We start from the raw sequence: 16635 nt of genomic DNA, 5'->3' as shown, positions 1-16635 counted from the left end.
GCATAATAGGAAGAAGCACAGTTACAAAAAGCTATGCTGACCACGATGCTCAGAAGTATTGTGAGCATAGCTGTAAGGAGAAACACTTATTCAATCCAAAGGCAGCTAAAAAACAGCTTTGTGAGCAAGAAGGGGCAGGGGGGAGAAAAAATAAATAAAAAAAAAAACAAGTGAAAAGAAATTACTTCATCCACATGAGCATCTTTATGCTTTGTGTTGATGAAATGAGTCAAGGACAACATTTAAAACTGTAGGCCTGCCACTTGACAACTACATGACCAAATTTCACCTGTAGAACACCCAAAGTCAGACTGCCTCCAAGTCTTCCTTTAAATGCTAAGTAGTCAATATAGCAGGTTTAGTGTGCGGAATTCCTATGTTACTCAAGTATATATGAAAGCTTTTGATACAAACCTTTGCTTTCAGGTTTAGGAAAACTAGGAGAAGTCTCACTTGGCTTTATATTCTCCTTGTTTCCAGTTGCAGAATTTTGCCTCTGGTCCTGAAGCCTAGTATCTTTAGCTAGAAAAGAAATTGCCGAAGTTATTCTCTTATGCACAATTCAAACTGACCAAAGAGAGACGGCAAGATAGAAACAGGAGATTTAACCATGCTTAGCTTACAAAAGAAAAACCCTAAGTTACACATTTTCTGCTACCTAGTTAGGGCCTGGAGGGTTATCCTCCCCCCTTCCCCACCTTACAGTCTTTAAGCCAAATGAAAGTCCCAGTCAAACACATTCCTCTCATCATACACAGAGATTAATTAACTAGGCTGAAAAAACTATAAACTGAAGGCAAATTATTTTCAACAGTCCAAGCCCTTCATACAGAATGCTACAAAGACTTGAGAGTTCTTAAGACATTTGACTGTGCTCTTGCATGTGAGGCTTTTTTCCTTCCTTTCGCTACGCTCAAAATATTCTTTGAAACTAGTGGCCTATGTTTCTTTAAATTCGAAAACAGCCAGGAACCCAGTTTGAAAAAAATTAATAATCCTTAAGTCAAACACCTGTAAGAGCCCATACTCCTTAAAAGGCAGAAGAAATTAAGCATATAAACTTATCAAAAAGCCTCTCTTTAACCTTAGTTTAAAGCTAACATCATGAGAAAAGGGGAACTCGCTACACAGTAAAATTAAATGCATCAGAAGTTTTCCCATCATTTAGAAAGCAGCTTTGCTCTTTCCAGGCCCATTCGTTGTTAGGGATTAGGGAAAGGGAGCAATTGCAAGCTGGCAAGGGTAACTCACCTTCGCTGGAAGGGGTGACTGCTCTGTTGGATGCAGGGCTGGCAGGTGTAGGAGAGGCAGCTGGAACAGGCATGGCAACAGATTCAGTGGGAATAGTACCAGGCTGAGAAGGCAGAGCTGGTCCCATAGGAGTGCTGCTCTGCCTTGGAGACCTAGGCCTGTGTGTTTTAGGGGATAATCTCGGAACTAGAAACAAACAGGAGAAAACAGTTATAGGATAAGTTTCCTCATCTGTTCAGCAGTTTGCTTATTTTTAAAATGACTAAAAACATGCCTTAAAATACTTAGTGGAACATGATATAGTAATTGAAAGCCTGGTTACCTTTCAGGTACATCTCCTAGTTCTTTAAAACGCAGCATTTCAGACAAGTGGTGTGATTTTTCTGCAGATTGTCCCCTAATACATATCCCTGCCCTGTAGTCCCACCATGAAACTGCAATACGCTCCCCGGCACCCCAGCAGTACAACTACAACAGCTCACATTAACACAGTTTCAGGCAGAACAGAAAAGGTGGTCAGGTCTCCATTCAAACAGATGTAAAACATTTTTTAAAGGGCTGAAAAAAACACATCCATTTTACAGCGTCCTCTTTTGGAGGTTTGCCAGCTGGAAAAAAAACAACATAGCCTATTGAAAGAAGATTACTTGATGTATTTTTTTGCCCCTCTGTTAAAGCAGTAAGGAAAGTTGTATATTCTTTAAACCATAAGTTGTACCTCCTGCTTTCCTGCTCATCCCACTGTGGCTAGTTAGTTGCTTTACATCACATATTAACTTCAAGTGAGCGAGGAGAAAGAGAGATAAGTCATTTAACAGTCCTACTTGCATGTTAATAATATATAAAGTGGGGGGTGAGGAGGGAAGATAAATCAGAGATAATGCCAGAACAGAAGAGTTTAAATCTTTTCCACAAGGCAACACATCTATGGGGGGTCTAATTCCTACCTTCTTTCTGGAAAATTTGCTCCCACTACACTCCTCTAGAATTCCAGCACTGCTAAAAAGTATCAAACTGTCACTCACTTGCCCTTCCAATTCAAGAAAGCGCCCAGCTGCTGACAGCTCCCTAGAACACAGCCTCAACTACAAAAGCTCGAGACTAGGGCTTGTGTAACAAGACAAGAGCTTTCAATTTGAAGTCAAATATTAAAAAAAGATGTTAACTGATTCAAAAAAAGAAGAGACACTGACTACATCTGCTACTACCATACTCAAACACAAAATGACCACTTAAAACCTGCGTAAATTTTAAAGGAAAAATACATCCAACAACTTGAATATCATTTCACCTTCTCTTTTAACACCGACCCTTCCCTATCCAAACACCTCCTCCATTTGTAAAGCACAAACCAGTTACACTGACATTAACTAGATGCAGTGATGCAATGGAATGTATGTAACTTCTCTTGTCTCCTTCAATAACTTTCCTGAAAATTACTCAACAACTAATTCCCATGTTTTTCCTTCCTTTTGTTTCATACAGCATCTGACTTCACCTCTCTGCAGATAGGACAATATTGCGCTTGAAGGACCAACCCACCAACTATTTCACTAAGCTATCTGGGAACATCCTTCTCTTACTTCACCTGAACAAGCTAAGTTAGCAGACCAGTGTTTATGCAGAGCCTGAATTGTCTAGAAACGCAGTATTCTGCTTAGCATTCACACTCTAAAGTACCCCTGGCAAGCCATCTGCAATAAGCCAAGCTTTACCTACCCCCACTGACAACTGATGACCACGTCCCACCTGAAGGGCTGCCTCGTGCCACTGCAGTAGTAGATGCTTCCCCTGGTGCATTATGAGATACAAATTCTAAGCCACTTGAAATTGTACCCCTACCAGTAGAGACTCTGTGACCTCGAGGGTGCCGTTGTGCCTTAGGAGACATCCGTGGAGGCCCTGAGAAAAAGAAGACAACCCCACACAATAAGTACTTAACGTCCATCACTAAGAGTCCCCAAACATACTATCTGTTTTTAAAACTGGATTTCATCTAATAACTCTCAATAAGGCAGTAATGGAGTCAAGCAATTTACACTGACATCGACTAGAACCAGGGATCCACAAGACTAAAAAGGCCAAGCCATTGGTCCAGCCAGACTACCAACACGCTCATCACCTTTCTATGACAGCTCACGTTCATTGCTATTTAGAAGCTTTATCAGAATTGAAACAAGTATGCAAGTCCTGGATTTGTAATATTTGAATCCAAGTATCCAATATTGCTTACTGCAAAACAAGCCAGAAAGGTTAGTGGCCCAGCTCCCTCTGGATAAGCACAGTTCCAGGCTATCAAACATTTTCCAGAAAAGAAAAAATTTCCATCGCTTTTGTCAGGTGGTCGGTGATACCAACCATTTATTTACAGAGTAGTCACCACTGGCTGACCAATGCTCTTGGGGAATTTCAGCAGAGCATTCTGCACCGAGGCTAAATTGCCTGCAGCAGGTCACAATTCATTTACAAGTCAGCAAAACTGCAACTAAACAAGTTATTGTTATCCCAAGGTTCAAGTCATGCATGTTTAATGCCAGAAGCTAGAGTCGTAAGTGAATACAGTAATTCTGAACAGCAATTCTGAACAGCTTACACAGCTGCCACAGAATAGTTATACTCAAGTCTAAGCAGCAATATAGTTTCTACATCCTAACAAACATTTTCTTTACAGTATCAAACTCAAATGTTGATACTTCAAAAGGAAAAAAATGTGTAACAGAAGACAATCTGGCTGATTACAGTTATTTTTTAATGTAGGGCAATCATAGAGAAAAGTTCAGATAATGGCTTTCTGGTTTCAAAGTTCTAAAATATCAAGTACCTCTTCTGGTTACATAAGTCTTTAAATGTCAGCCTCTGTTTTAACCATGAATCTAAAGTACACTTCAATCCAAATTACATACAGGCAAGTATTTTAAAGAATACACACACTTTCCAGCAATCCTCTTCTAGTAGTAGAAATTAAAGGTTGCAGTAAGCAGCAGTTCACTGCATGACTGACAAATCAATTGCAAGTGCTAAAAAATAACTGAATTTACATGTGGATTCTCAGTATCTTATCACCTATAACAAGCTCACATTGACAAACTGACAGCAGCACATCATACAGACATGCCTACTACCATCCACTTTCTGGTTATGGACCATCTTGAGCATTTATCAGGCAAGCTGCAGAAGTGTTACTGATTCAATTAGCAGGATGACTGTTCTCTCTCCTGTGGCTCCAGTGGAGCCAGCTACAGCAGAGACGGCAAGTTTCCCGTGAGTTTAGTACAACCAGTTTTCATTTTTCCAGGCTTGCTAGACAGTGGGGTGTGCAGGCTAGTTTTTAAGTGCACTTAAATAAAGTAAACCTAGAATTTTAAAATGCGTTCCTTACTGTACCCTCAGAGGACAAACAAATTTAGCTCCGAGAATTCTGCATACAGTTATGGAATACTCATGGGTTAGCCTTTTCCTGCGGATTATTGACTGCTGGGGAGCTGACTTATTGTTCTGCCGCAATGTAAACAGATCTAAAGTTCTCTACAGATTTGCCTTTGAAGCAGCTTATCCTATCCCATTCCACAGTGCACTTCTCTGAATACAGCATTTTTATTATTATTATTGTTGTTGGTTTTTTATGAAAGGTAATTCAATAATTTAGTTAAATTTGAAATTGTTTTTTGTTGAACAACTGTATTAAAATTTTGGTATTTTATATGAATTTATATTCCTAAAAATGCTCTCTAAAGTTATCAGGTCCTGCGTGTTGCTGTGGGTTAAGTTAAGACACTGAGCAGCGTTTACAAAGCTGAGTTTATTTCGTACCAACTTGGGAAATTTCACAGCTTTATTTTGTTTTTGTAAAGTTCTTCAAATAAAAAGGTTAATAGAAATAGTCTGATAAACTAAAGTTAAACACAAATTATAGGTTAAGTAATGAAGAGGAAAAACAATTTTGTAATTAAACTCACAAAGGAGTTAAACAAAGACAAACAAAAACATGAACAAATCGTGGTATTGTACCTTCTGAAGACATGCGTTTAGGCATAGTAGAGACAGGAGCTGGAGAACCATGAGCAGAGGGGTGAGACGGGGGCCTGGAGGGCCGCGAGGGGGGCCTGGAGGGCGGCCGTGTAGGGGTGGCTGCCCGAGGTGGAAGAGAGTTGGGACCTGACTGGTAGCGAGAAGGTGGGCGAGAGGAAGGAGATGGGCAAGGCGATGGCCAGGGAACACCTGACAGAACAAATGATATGAAGGAAAGTATAAAAACTAAAGAAAAATTATGGGGAAAAAGGTCAACAGAAAAAAAAAAGTAAAATATGACAAAATGATTTTTCATGTTTAACCCTTTGGGGATAGATTAGTTTATTTCTGCAAACAATAAAATAAGTCTCTGCAAGGTTATTTCCTCCACTTCAGGTCAAATTTAACATCTGAATGTCACAAACTCCCCAAAGGGTTAATTAGGATCTACAAATACTACTAAGGAATAGACAGTAAAGTTTGATCTGTTAGCCTATCATATATATGTTCTACAGCACACATCACTCTTGACAAGGTCCTTAAATAGCTACCAGAGGTTCTCAAACAGCGGTTCACATATAGTATTGACTATACAAACTGCTAATTTCAAACCAAATGATGAGCAATATCACTTCTAGGAACTGTATCTTTACAAAAAACAGCGGTGTTCAGTGTCTGAATCCTAACATTTATGCCTTTATCAGTTATCTGAAGTATTAAGGTAGTATTTTAATCTAGGATATAGGGTTCATTGTTTCCAAAACAAAGAAATTGAATTCACAAGCCATTCTGAATGTTTTAGGTATATGATGTTCATTCAGCAGAGTAAAAGGATGTCAGAAACCACAAAGACTACAAACAAATCTCCAGGTTAGCACTGTTTGGGCAAGACTCAGTTGTATATCCTTTATACAGCTGACTGTGTTTAAAAAGGAAGTCTCACTTACCTTCAGATGTTTCTCAGACTTCCTCTCCAGATAGAGGCACTTGAGTATTTACACATTTTTTCATTTATTCGCAGCAATCTCGTGTAACAGCATTTTTAACTTATAAAAATAATGCCTCAAGGATAGGCTACTGCTGAAATCCATCTCAAAAAATGGTGTTCACTTTATGAAACACCAGTTCCTGCTATACAGTGCCTAGTGATGTCTGTTTATAAACATTACCCATGTGTATAGCAGGAAATACTCAAATAGCTATTTGGAGAGAAGGCTGTTGATTCCTTTTCCCCTAATGCTTCTCTTACTTTCCCAACAATGATTTTTTTCCCCCTAAATCATCGTAAAGTCAGCAAATTGCTTTATTCTATTTTGTGGGAAACGGAATTGCACCAGATAGGACAGAGTGATGCTTCCTCGGCTGCCACCTCCCTTTCACTAGGTGTCAGCATTGCTGCTCCTCCACGCAGAGCTTGGCAGTAGCAGTACATAAAGCCATTTCTAATCTTGAAAACCGCATACTGCACCATCATCTAAGACAAAGGTGTCTGAGAAGGAAAACAAGTGACATTTCTGCTCTGCAAAGCTACAGTGCAGTCAAATGCACATTCCATTACGAGTAGGTCAACCCAAAGCAAAATTGCAACCTCTGTGTTAAATGATGAACGCTAACCTAGCTTCTGAAACACATATCCTAAGACCACACCATATGCAGTTTCAACATAATTAGACAATTGACTGCAATTTCAAAAGGCACATGCATTTAGACTTCAGATACTTGCCTCCGTTAACTACTCTCTGATCTGCTCCAGAGTTAGGACTGAATTCTGAAGTATGGGATCCAGACCTTGAAATTGGTGGGCCTGATCCAGACTGGCCCATCCTCGACGAATTTTGTCTTCCACTTCCCCAGGACAGGACATCTCTGTTCCTCTGTCCAGGTGGAATGTATTTATTTTCTCTGAAAGACAGCAAATTTCTGTCAGTGTTAAGATGGAACTGAAAGACAATGAAAAGTACTTGATCCAGCGCTCTGCTGATACTTTCTATCTTTCCTAAATCGAGCTAAAGGAAAATTCTAAATACTATCAGATGTTGACCTAAAATTCACCTCATGAATTGGCTTTTGATACTGACCACACAGTCCACTTTCTATGAGCCCACAGACACTGAATGATTTAGTGCTAATGCCTGAAATTCTCCATGACATACCGAAACCACCGGCCTTTCCTGTAATTTGGTATGAATTCACCACAGCGACATATCAGAATGGGGAAGTCTGTTTCACTACAGAGATAATACAGGGCCAGGCAGAGGTGTACAAGTAAGCCTGAGTGCCAAAACCAGCACGACTGTTTACACAAGGTTCCTAACCTAATCAGCCCTGCTGAAAAAGCACAGTTTCAATGAGTGAATTGCTACTGTACCAAAATATGTACATAATTTAAATAAAAATACTATTCATAGCATATGCAAGTACCTAGTGTTCACACCATGTCCTTCTCGTTCATTAGCATTTCTCTGAACAGCAGTATATTTTTCTTCTTCTGTTCTTTCATCATTTTCCAAGGCAACCCGAGCTTTGTATTGGGCACTTGATTCAATTTCCTCTGCTAATTGAGTTGCTCTGGCTTCCCGTTTTAAAAACTCTTCTGAATTATCTCTTTCTAATGGCACCCTAAAAGACAACGGAAAGGAAAAGAATCTCTGAAATGCATTCAAAAGCACAAAGAAGCTACAAAAATCACATAGCATTAATTCTAACCAAGTCAGGGTAAAAAAAGCTTACTTTTAAGCCAGTTGACTTGCTGTCTTTTTTAGTATAAGTATGTCAGTATTCCTGGACTGGTTTGATACTATTTGCAAGTTCAGTTTCATTTACCAGCCTAGAGAGCTGAGGTCAGGGTACAGAGCTTTTCCATACGACTTGCAAAATCCCCAGTCCCTAAAGCTATGCAAAGGCTCCAACTTTTAACAGGGTTGAGCACATGACTAATAAAAAGCCTTAGTCTGTTGTTTATCATATGGGACCAAGTCTAAACTTCTTTAGCTATTTACACATTCCCAATGGACACAAGAGTCCTCGATTCTACTGAAATTAGAGTTACATGCTTAATCCTTTGATAATTCCAGCCACAGAATTTTAGTTCTTCCTGTTATGAATAACTGCAGAAAAGACAAATGCAATACATTAGAGTACAGGACCAGAAGCCCATGACTCATATGCCATGTCCTAGGACCTCAAAACCATTAATTCCATGTATCTATATTAGGTAATAGCATACTGCAAAAAGCATACAAGGCTTCCTTAGGAAAGCCACCAAGGAAGAATTCAATGCACGAGCAATGAAATACTGAAGAAGATAAACAGAAATGGACATCATACCCGGCACTTCCTTCCGTTCACCCATGGTTTGCATTTCACCTGTTCTAATTTCTGTTAAAGTACCAGGTTTTATCAAACAAAGAACACTCTGGTTTCTCCCTGATTCTAATTTTAAGTTCCAAAAGTTGTTTTATCCAACCTTCCTTTAGAATAAACTACACAAAAATACAGAACACAGTTGAGGCTTGGACCATGCTATGCTGGGCATTGTATAACCTCACTACTGCAAATATTTTGAATAATGTAAAAAAGAACAAAGAAAGTAGGTGGAGAGAAAAACCAAGTATGAAATCATATATGCAAGGTTACTCAAGTATTGGTGGCAGAACTAGGAAAACAAGTGGCTTTACCAAATTCCAAGCCAGCTCTCAGCTACTACATCACAAGTTTTCCCCCATGCACACATTTTTGCCAGTTGAGACATCTACTGGCCTTATCAATGGTAACTACAAGAATATTAAATTAAAACCTTACCCTTCAGCGTAAAGCTTTGGCTCAAATAAGATATGCATGAACACAATGCATACAAACCTTAAGTCACGGGCCTCGCTCACCCTGTATTAAGCATACGCACAAGAAAGGAGAATACCCAATACATCCTCATCTATTTAAAGTGACTGGGAAAAAAAATGAAGGTATGTATGCAGTAGCACTGATGGCAACCTAAACAAGCAAAAGAATGATTTTGCATTTCCTAACAGGGAAAAGGCCAGCAAAGATGAAACAAAGGGGATGGGCAATATGTCATTGTTCAGAACCCTGGTGTTAAGAGAAGAATGTACATCAGCTGATCAACCTATTAAAACAGTACACTTGCTAAACCACAAACTTGCACCTTTATGAAGTTTGACAAACTATACCTGCTAATGCTTAGCTCTAGGAAGAGAAAACAATCAAACAAGAAACCCTGTACAACCCTTCAGCTGTACATACAAGCATTTAGCTACACTGCTGCGCATCACACTTGGAGAATCAGGAGAAGTCTCCCAGTTTAGCAGACTGATAACGCAAAGTAAGTTGCTTGACTAGGAAACAATGGAATTCATTTCAAGCCACCTTCATGTTTTTAATCTGTTTCCATTAATATCCATAAAGCAGAAAGATGGAAGACTAAAGTTCAAAAGTACAAAAAGTACTTAGAGCAGTGAAGTATACGAAAGAACTTCCCCAGGATTCAAAGGTAAGCCAATTAAGACACTTTGATTATCACCCTGTTACAGGTCTATTTTAACAAAACAGTACAAATAAAATTGTTGAACCAGAGACCTGTAGACAAGCGCTCCAATTCTACACACAATTATCAAAATACTCACTGCAATTCCTTGACATTCAAAAATCAGTTTATGCTTTGCAAGTTAAAAGAGTGGGGAAACATTAAAGATGTTTCACAATGGCTGCTGAACATCTGCAATTGATTTGTTTTGCAGTTGCAGTTAACATTATAGCTGCAGACTATTGGGAACAGGTCCACACTGCCAAAGCAGCCAGAGCAGGCTTTATACCACTTCTACATTCAAGTTGTTATTATATTGCAACTAAAACTTTAGTTTAGATCTGGACAAGTTTGCTGAACAAGTCATCCACAATATACACCCTCCCCCCTTAATTACCAGCAACACTTCAACATTGCAAAATCTACCAGATCAGCTGCCTCAATAAAATCAGGACTCAGTCGAACCGTTCTGCTAGGTTAAATTCAAACTATAGGTATAGCAGCTATGTAAAGACAGTTTCACAGTTTGATATTTTCCACTCTATTCATGAATGTTTTCATAAGAAATAAGCATTATTGCATGCCTAAACTCAGAAAATGTTGCAATGGGAATGAACTGCGCCCATTTAAGGGAATATATGATGATCACGACATCTAACCATTCACAGAACACTAGCAAGGTTTAAGCACTATTCATTCATTGCTTTTTCAGTTATTCAATTCCACAACTTAGAAAGTATGTAAAATTACCTTCAGAATATAAAGTTTGTCAAACCAGGGAGAACATTAAATACAAATCTAATAACAAAATATTTTGGAACTTACGTATAAGAAGATAAACTGCTGTCATAAGTTGATACTACACCATAATTTTCTTCATTGTAACGAAACATGTCATTGGGATCCCATCCATTAGACTAGAAGAAAATGATGCTTGTTTTTCAAAATGACATTGGAAATACATTCCCTTTAAATTAAGGGCTGATGGCAGAAGTTAAACCTTTTGCCCTTTTTCCTGGGCCTATGAATTCACTGTCCAGATAACAAAGTTACTAAAGCCACAATTTATTTCAGGGAACTTTGTTCATCAGATGCACAGATTTTTACCTTCAAAAGCAGTGGTTTTTGTTTGTTGTATTTGTGTTGGTTTTATGAGGTTTATTTTTAAAGTACCAAGTCCACTCTGTACTAGAAGATTACTGGCTAGCAAGAAATACATACATACATGAATGCTTTTTCAAAAAAGTGCAAATTGCCACTTCTGAACATTAGAAGAGTCCCTTGCTGTGGCAAGTGCTGAAACTTTTGAAATGCACTACTAATGCAATTATCTGAGATACACACACCACAGGCAGAAGACCCCCTGTTGATCTGCACAACTTCCCCACTTTAGTAAAACTGCTATTACCGCATTCAAGCACAATGATAAATGTTTTGAATATTTTATAAAACACTGACAGTATTAAGTATTCTAATAAATCTCAGCTGTACAATATGTACACTAAAATTGACAGGATAACTGTTCTACCCAGACAAAGTTAATATGCTCCACAGTAACATGACTAGATTCTCCTCTAATCAGTAATATTATCTTCTTTAACATATTGCAGTCTGAATACCTTACTAAAAAGAATACATGGTTGAGTAAAAGCTGACTGCTATGATATATAAAGAAACATCATTCGAGACCATACTCTTCATCTAACAATTCATAATCCACTGAGATTGTATCTGTGCTTATTAAGTTGTGGGTCAGACTTCCATCAACTTCCTTCATCTTAGCTCAGAGACAGTTAGCTAAGCACAATTTCGCCATAACTTCCAAATGCAATGCTTGTCAGACAGGAATGCTCTGATTAAACATAAATCACTTCAGTGTATTGCTGAATTTGGAGTCCTTAATAAAAGCTCCTCTTTCAGCCAGTCCATGAGTCAAACATGTCCCCTACCACAGCAGCTGCCATTTGTCAGTATTTGCCAAAAGTGGCATTTGAAATCCTGCTATTCTTATTCAAATTGTAAAAAAGTACTGTGGTAGCTGCTAGCAAATACTGAACATACACCCATACAATGCAGGCCAGCAATTTTAGACAGAAGTTCATTACTAGATTGAAATTAAGGAATTGTTTCAAGGCATGTCCAGAGAAATAGGTTATTTTCTACAGACTATCGGAGACAACAAAAGCATTACTTACAACATCTGTCTCTAATGCCTCAAGCTCCTCAGTGGCGGTGGTCTCTCCTCCATCCCATGGTTCAAGATCCTTTTCCTTGTGTTCACCATTCACTTTAGCACTGATGGCTGAATCAGTAAAAGCATCTACAATGGAGTGGGGAGGGATGGGGGTGAAATCAAGTTGGTTAAGTACAGAAGACATACACACTAGTTATCTGCGGAACAACCAAATACAGCTGAATTGCAGGCACATTAAATATCATTCACCTCCTCTTGTAGTTGCTGTGTTCAGTAGGACTACATTAGAAAGGTGCCTCCTTCATACTTAGAATAACTAAGAAAGTTCAGACTAACTTCTAACATGTTGAAGAACCGCAGTGATTACTTTCAGTTATTTCAAAATATTTTACACAAGCTACATGTATGTTGGGGAGGGGGGGACGGGGACTATCCCCATTCCCCTAGAAAACCCTAGACTTGTATAATACGCTTTTCCAAACAGCCCACACAACTGCACATTAACATATTTTGCAAATATCAAAGAAGCATGAAAGCAACCCAATCCCATTCCTCGAAGTATCTCAATTTCTTCTATTTCCACAACTTCTCAACACACCAACATGCACGTACACAATTTTACTCCCTTTGCAGCGTAACTCAATTACCCATTAGCTTGGTGCACCCGTTCACTGTGACATGAACGGAGAAGTCTTCTTTCCTACAAGAGCTTTTTCAAGCAGCAGCTTAGAACATCACACAGCAAGATTCAGAAACTCTCTACCTCTTGTTCTCAACAACATATGAAAATAAATAAGCAGCAAGTCTGCTATTGTTTATAAAAATTATAAAAACTTACATAAAAAAAATAAAGATCATGAGCTTTTATTTTCACTTGTTCATGTTTCATTCAAGCCAGACTTAAGAAGGAATAATACTAGAATATTAAATTGCTGTAAAAAAAAAAAGGTACAAAGCCATTCATCAAGGAAGCCAAGCTTTTATATTTGTAAGCAACTAGATCTCAGAGCTGCCATACTTAAACAGAAGGAAATTTAAAAAATAAAATAAGCTTTTAAAAAGTTTATAAATAAATAAATAAGCCTAAAATAAATAAGCCTTCAATCTAGAATCTCCTACTATCATTCTGCTGATAAAATAAGGAGCAAACATTTCAGACCTTTAGAAAAGATGAGCTCAAACCACCAGGCAGTGTCAGATATGGAATAACGTGGCTTAAATTAAATTTTGGCAAGATCTACAATCTTACTAAGGAAAACAAACTTTCAAGCCATCATGAAGAGTTCACAACATATGAAGTTGGCCACTGATGTTACAGTTTTTAAACAATCACTGAAGATTTTTTTAAAGAGAGACTGCTGACAGCTTATTCCTGTTTTACCCAATTTCACGGGGAAGTTCTGCACATATATTGGTATGATCTGTCATAAAATTTAACTGTGCTTAGGCTGTCTAACAACATTCAGCACTATCTCATGAAATGCTCGCTCAACTCATATGCAAAGACCAAAGGAACTATGGGTAAGCAATTAAGCATTGTTAATAAGCTTATATGAAACAAAATGTTATAGAAGATGTATGAAAATAAAGAGTTTATTAGCTAAACATTCATTTCAAATACAAAAGAATCAGTAAAATAAGAAAAGAAAGCCAAATGAAAGAAAGACACCTAACGAGGCACACCGCTGTTAGGGCTTGTGAAATTGCAAAAACCTGCATCAATCACCTTGCGAGATGTCACAGGCTGCCAACCAAAGCTGTGACAGCACCCACGCAGCTGGAGGTTAATGCTTTCAAGTGACATCGTATTTTAGCTCATCACTAAATGCAATGCCTTTAGCAGGCAGGTTTTGGGATTACTTGTAAACCGTTCTGAAATGGAGTCATTGTTATCGTTGTACTACCTGCGTGCTGATGCAAAATTTCAGTTGCATTTTCAACTGTTCAGAATAGGTAAAAATCAAGGGTGAGAAGTCACCAACTAACTGCAAGATACTCTAAATGATTCTGTGAAGTTATGCATGCATGTTTTATAGTGCCATAAATGTGCGAGCAAAGATAGTAAGTTTCCGTTATATATTATGGTAACAAAAGCATTATGAAAGGCAAGATGCAGAGACATAGAGTGACTGCCAAAAAAGTTACCTGTTTCTGAAGGAACTACAACAGATATGGAGAGAGAAAAAATTGGAAGACATCAGATATAAATACAGGCGGATTTTTTCACATTATATGGTTGAATTCAGGCTAAGCTAAACTCTTTCAGTCCCTCTCACAGACATGTTCAAACTGATTATACATCTCCCAACTTGCAAAGATCATTTCCACAGTAAAACCTCAGCAATGTTCCCACCTAGTAACAGCCCCATGTACCTCCCCGTTTTGCTTCCCAAAACCCTCTCCAAATAACCTTACAGATTTCTAAGGTATACCAACTTGAAAGAAAACGTCTCTCAGTTTCCCTTCACACAAACAGCTTTTAAAATATAGTATAACAGAAGATATGTTTAAACATCATCTAAAACTACAGTAGTAACAGTGCTACCTCAATTCACAGTTAAGTAGTAACTACAGAGCACATTTAAAGGGAGGCAAAAGTCAGGCTCTAATATTTGGAAACTCTGCATTTACCTGATCTACATTACCCTGTAGCTACACTGCCACCACCCAGACAGACCAGTGCTGCTTCTGTGCCAAGCATTAATTCACTGTCTCATGTTTGGTCTGCTCAGATTGGACATTTTACACTAATGCAAGTTGGAGGCTGCTTATGTCACTTCAGAAACTGCGAAACTTGCTTGTGCATTAGTTCACTGGGAGTAGAGGGAACTCTTCTCCAACAAGACTCGATAAATATGAGTTAGAAGGACTGATGGCAGCACCTGATGAAGGTAAACTTCGGTATTTCAGAAGGATGTTTCCTTAATTTCTATTAAATTACTTCAGACAAACTCCATACACAACTGTGCCATTCTGGATACTGTAAATAAAATACTAGCTTAACAAGTCTTATCTACTCAACCCACTAATTTTCTTATTTAAAAAGCCACATAAACATTCAGCAGAGTGCTGTTAAAAATTATAATGATACAGATGAACTGGGGGAAAAAAACCCTCAAGTCAAAAAAACCCAAAAACTCCACTAACAAATGCTACAGATCTGAGTAAGATGTGCACAGTCAATTAAGTTTCCCAGCAGAATCCAGTATTACATGGCGCACGCAAAGCTTCACTGCTCTTCATTTCTCTCTCACTTTAGAATGAAAGTCACAAGTGAGACTGCAACATCAGTTTAACCTCTACAACTCAAAAGAAAATCCACAGTTAGGAGAAATTCAGGCTACAAAGGCAGACCTCTACTCAGACAATACGGTCTCATGAGCATTGAGGCAAAGTTTAAATGTAGCAGAACAGTACCTCAAGGCACAGATCACTATTTTCCTGGAACAGCTAGAGAGGCACACGGGACACCAAGATTAAAAATGCAGCAAGTCAAACAAGACTTTACCAAAATTAATGAGCAACAAAATTGAGACCATATGTAAAAAATTCTACAATTATTTGTTTCCAAAACAAAAATACTGCTCTTAAGATTATTAGTAAAGTAGAACCTAAAACATGAACTGCTGCTCCAAGTGCCTCTTGGCAGAGTAATAACAGACAAGACACTGACTGCACAAGCTCACCCACCCCCTTTATCTGGTGCCTCATATCTCTTAGCTGTTGAATGCACAATTCACATGACACCTTGGCATGGCCAAATTTTTAATCAATTCCTTTTCTACATGGTAAAACTCAAGTTAAAGATCAAATGAAAACTGGTCAAACAAAGAGACTGAGCTGTAACACTCAATTAGCCCCCACTGCCTCTGTATCTGCTTAATGTGACATCTCCTAACCAAGAAGTTTGATGTCAAAGACCTCGTGTCTTGTTTTAAAGCCTGCTAACTGGGAAAAAAAAACAAACCCAAGGACAATCCTATGCAACAGAAATTCACATTAAGTAAAGGCAAACTAAATTTACACATTCTAAGAAAAACTCAGCTTGGGCACATTCTGCCAGTATGTGCTATTAAATGACTTAAAGAAAAAATTGCCAGAATAGAGCAATTAAGAGTCCGGGTTTAATTAATTTCAGTGTTTAACATGCTTGTTTTCACAAACATATTTTGAGCTACTAATGTTGAAGAGCACAAATACACAATTCAGTGCAACTCTGCAGTTCAAATGCTATTAAACCAATCGGCATTATGTGCCAAACGCGTTCATGCTGCACGCTGCAAGCTTTGATCAAGTTCAGCATGACCCATAGTAAACTGAGGTTTCACCTTAAAGGTTTCAACAGTAAACTCTCATTTGTTTTGTAACTACTTACTACTGATTTGAAACATTAAAACCAGTTACCACCAGCTTTGCAGAGCCAACATTTCCTTCCTTTGTTCATAATATGCCTACCGCTATTCCTCTTCCAACACTTTCTCTGGAAGGATGCCACTTTCAGTGCTAATTCAAGGAAAAACTTAAATAGCCAATTCTCTTCTGCCTTTTTTCATTGGATTTGTAACATTTTTCTCAGAGCGCAGTAATGGTGCCAAAAAAACAATAAAAACATTGTAGAAGCCTTTTACTTTAACAGTCGTTA

General features: G+C 38.3%; 1 protein-coding gene across 22 annotated transcripts in view; it reads right to left on the bottom strand.

Annotated features, from left to right (window-relative positions):
* Positions 1-16635, bottom strand: part of ATXN2 (ataxin 2) — a 52513-nt gene that overhangs the window by 22467 nt on the left and 13411 nt on the right. For 8 of the 22 annotated variants that reach the window (XM_040608770.1, XM_040608839.1, XM_040608666.1 and 5 more), the window contains exons 6-14: positions 14139-14153; positions 11995-12119; positions 10625-10716; positions 7681-7878; positions 6983-7161; positions 5260-5469; positions 2971-3153; positions 1252-1437; positions 415-522 (exon numbers count right to left, since the gene is read on the bottom strand). In XM_040608770.1, coding sequence (XP_040464704.1) covers positions 415-522; positions 1252-1437; positions 2971-3153; positions 5260-5469; positions 6983-7161; positions 7681-7878; positions 10625-10716; positions 11995-12119; positions 14139-14153 — 1296 coding nt within the window. Of the gene's footprint in view, positions 1-414; positions 523-1251; positions 1438-2970; positions 3154-5259; positions 5470-6982; positions 7162-7680; positions 7879-10624; positions 10717-11994; positions 12120-14138; positions 14154-16635 lie in introns of those variants that run through there. The other 14 variants (XM_040608689.1, XM_040608699.1, XM_040608708.1 and 11 more) reach the window with 9 other exon arrangements.

This window comes from Falco naumanni, chromosome 1 (genome assembly GCF_017639655.2).
Source record: "Falco naumanni isolate bFalNau1 chromosome 1, bFalNau1.pat, whole genome shotgun sequence".
NCBI lineage: Eukaryota > Metazoa > Chordata > Aves > Falconiformes > Falconidae > Falco > Falco naumanni.
This window is presented reverse-complemented; position numbering and strand designations above follow the sequence as displayed.